This window comes from Capsicum annuum, unplaced genomic scaffold, assembly GCF_002878395.1.
Source record: "Capsicum annuum cultivar UCD-10X-F1 unplaced genomic scaffold, UCD10Xv1.1 ctg79378, whole genome shotgun sequence".
In the NCBI taxonomy this organism is placed as follows: domain Eukaryota; kingdom Viridiplantae; phylum Streptophyta; class Magnoliopsida; order Solanales; family Solanaceae; genus Capsicum; species Capsicum annuum.
The window spans coordinates 1-1,572 of record NW_025889954.1 but is presented as its reverse complement, the minus strand read 5'-3'; the positions used below and the strand labels follow the sequence as shown (position 1 = coordinate 1,572).

The 1,572-nt window shown below is 38.7% G+C and overlaps 1 protein-coding gene across 1 annotated transcript; it reads left to right on the top strand.

The window, feature by feature from the left end:
• Positions 1-15: 15 nt before the first annotated feature.
• On the top strand, positions 16-1,566 carry LOC124895035 (F-box protein At2g40925-like; the record flags this gene model as incomplete). Its single annotated transcript, XM_047405503.1, has 5 exons — positions 16-46; positions 550-749; positions 793-959; positions 1,070-1,364; positions 1,438-1,566. Coding segments are annotated over exons 1-5 (822 nt in total), but the record flags the coding sequence as incomplete, so codon positions are not given.
• Positions 1,567-1,572: the final 6 nt, after the last annotated feature.

The window sequence follows — 1,572 nt, the reverse complement described above, 5'->3', positions numbered from 1 at the left end:
TTCAAAGGCCAAAAGATGAAGAAAACAGTAATTCCCAATAACAAAGGTATTGTCTGTTTGTGTGTGTGTGTTAGCTTTTGTGCATCTCGACCATCTACTAATTCAGACTTGATATACCAGGGCGGAGCTAGAGTACTAGTTACGGTTTCGGTAGAATGAGTAACTTTGAAAAAAATGATGTATTTGTATTAAGAAATCTATATAATATGTATAATATAACTTTTTTCAGAACCCAATAATTTATCAAAACTAGGCAGAAGGATTTCTCTTTTTTTGATAATTGTGATGTTCGGGCCAGCTTGCGTGCACCTCAACAAATTCCACGGGATACCTTGTCACCTCCCACTAACAACATGTATGCCGTCATTAACCACTAGGCCTAGCTTGCGCACACCTCAACAAATTCCACGGGATACCTGTCACCTCCACTAACAACATGTATGCTGTCATTAACCACAAGGTCACACCCTTGGGTGCTAGGTAGATGGAGTTATTATTATTATTTTTATGCGCGTATCAGATCGTTAATCATTCAATTTTTAATTGCAGGGAAGAGAGTTATGAAGCACTCTGAAATAAATAAGAGGGATGTTGATGGCACTATGGAAATCCTCAGCAGGCTACCTGTGCGGTCTCTTCTACGATTCAAATCTGTTTCGAAGTTTTGGATGACATTGATATCTGAGCCTTACTTTACATTGAAGCATCTCAATCGTGCCAAGAATGATCAAAATTCTCAAAGATTTCTTGTTAGCCAGTGGTCTTCATTGTATTGTTCTTCTTTATCGTCAGTTCAACGCATTGAGGAAGTACAAAAACTTGATTGTCCTTCAAATGCTGAACTATGGCGTTGCTTCTTATATTGTTGTTATGATAGCTTGGCGCTTATCGGGGTTTATAATTATCGTGATCATACCCATCAACTTTGTCTATGGAACCAATCCACCAGAGAATCAATAGTACTTCCCGGTCCTAAATTTCCACCGGAGCTTTTTTGCACCTGGGGAATGGGATATGAATCAGTTAGCGACGACTATAAGATCCTTAAGATTGATCTAAAATGATGCAGTGAAATTCTCACGTTGAAAAGTGGCTCCTGGAGATTAACGAATAAATATCCTATCGGCGTTCACCCTGAATTATTATGTACGGACTCTTTGGTATTTGTGCACGGAACATTTCATTGGATCAATGATATAACAAGATTTACGGTGACTGCATTGAGTATTTCAGGTGAGGTGTACAGAGAGATACCGTTGCCAGAGCAAATGCTCTCGATTTACAACCAGACGTGGGGTGTTTCAGTTTTGACAGAAAAGCTTTGTGCTTATGCTCATTATACGTCTCAAACTTTTAGGTTTTGGGTAATGAAAGACTATTGCGTCAAACAATCTTGGACTGAATTGTTTAGTATACAAGTTGCTGGTTTTCTTTTAGTCATACCGAAATATAGGTTTACGGATGGTGAATTGCTACTCTGCTGAAGAGATTTGGCTTTTCATCCTGTCTTTAGGACATCCAAAGGACCACTTGGATTATGTCCTCAATCTAATTCCTCTCAGAAAGGTTTTG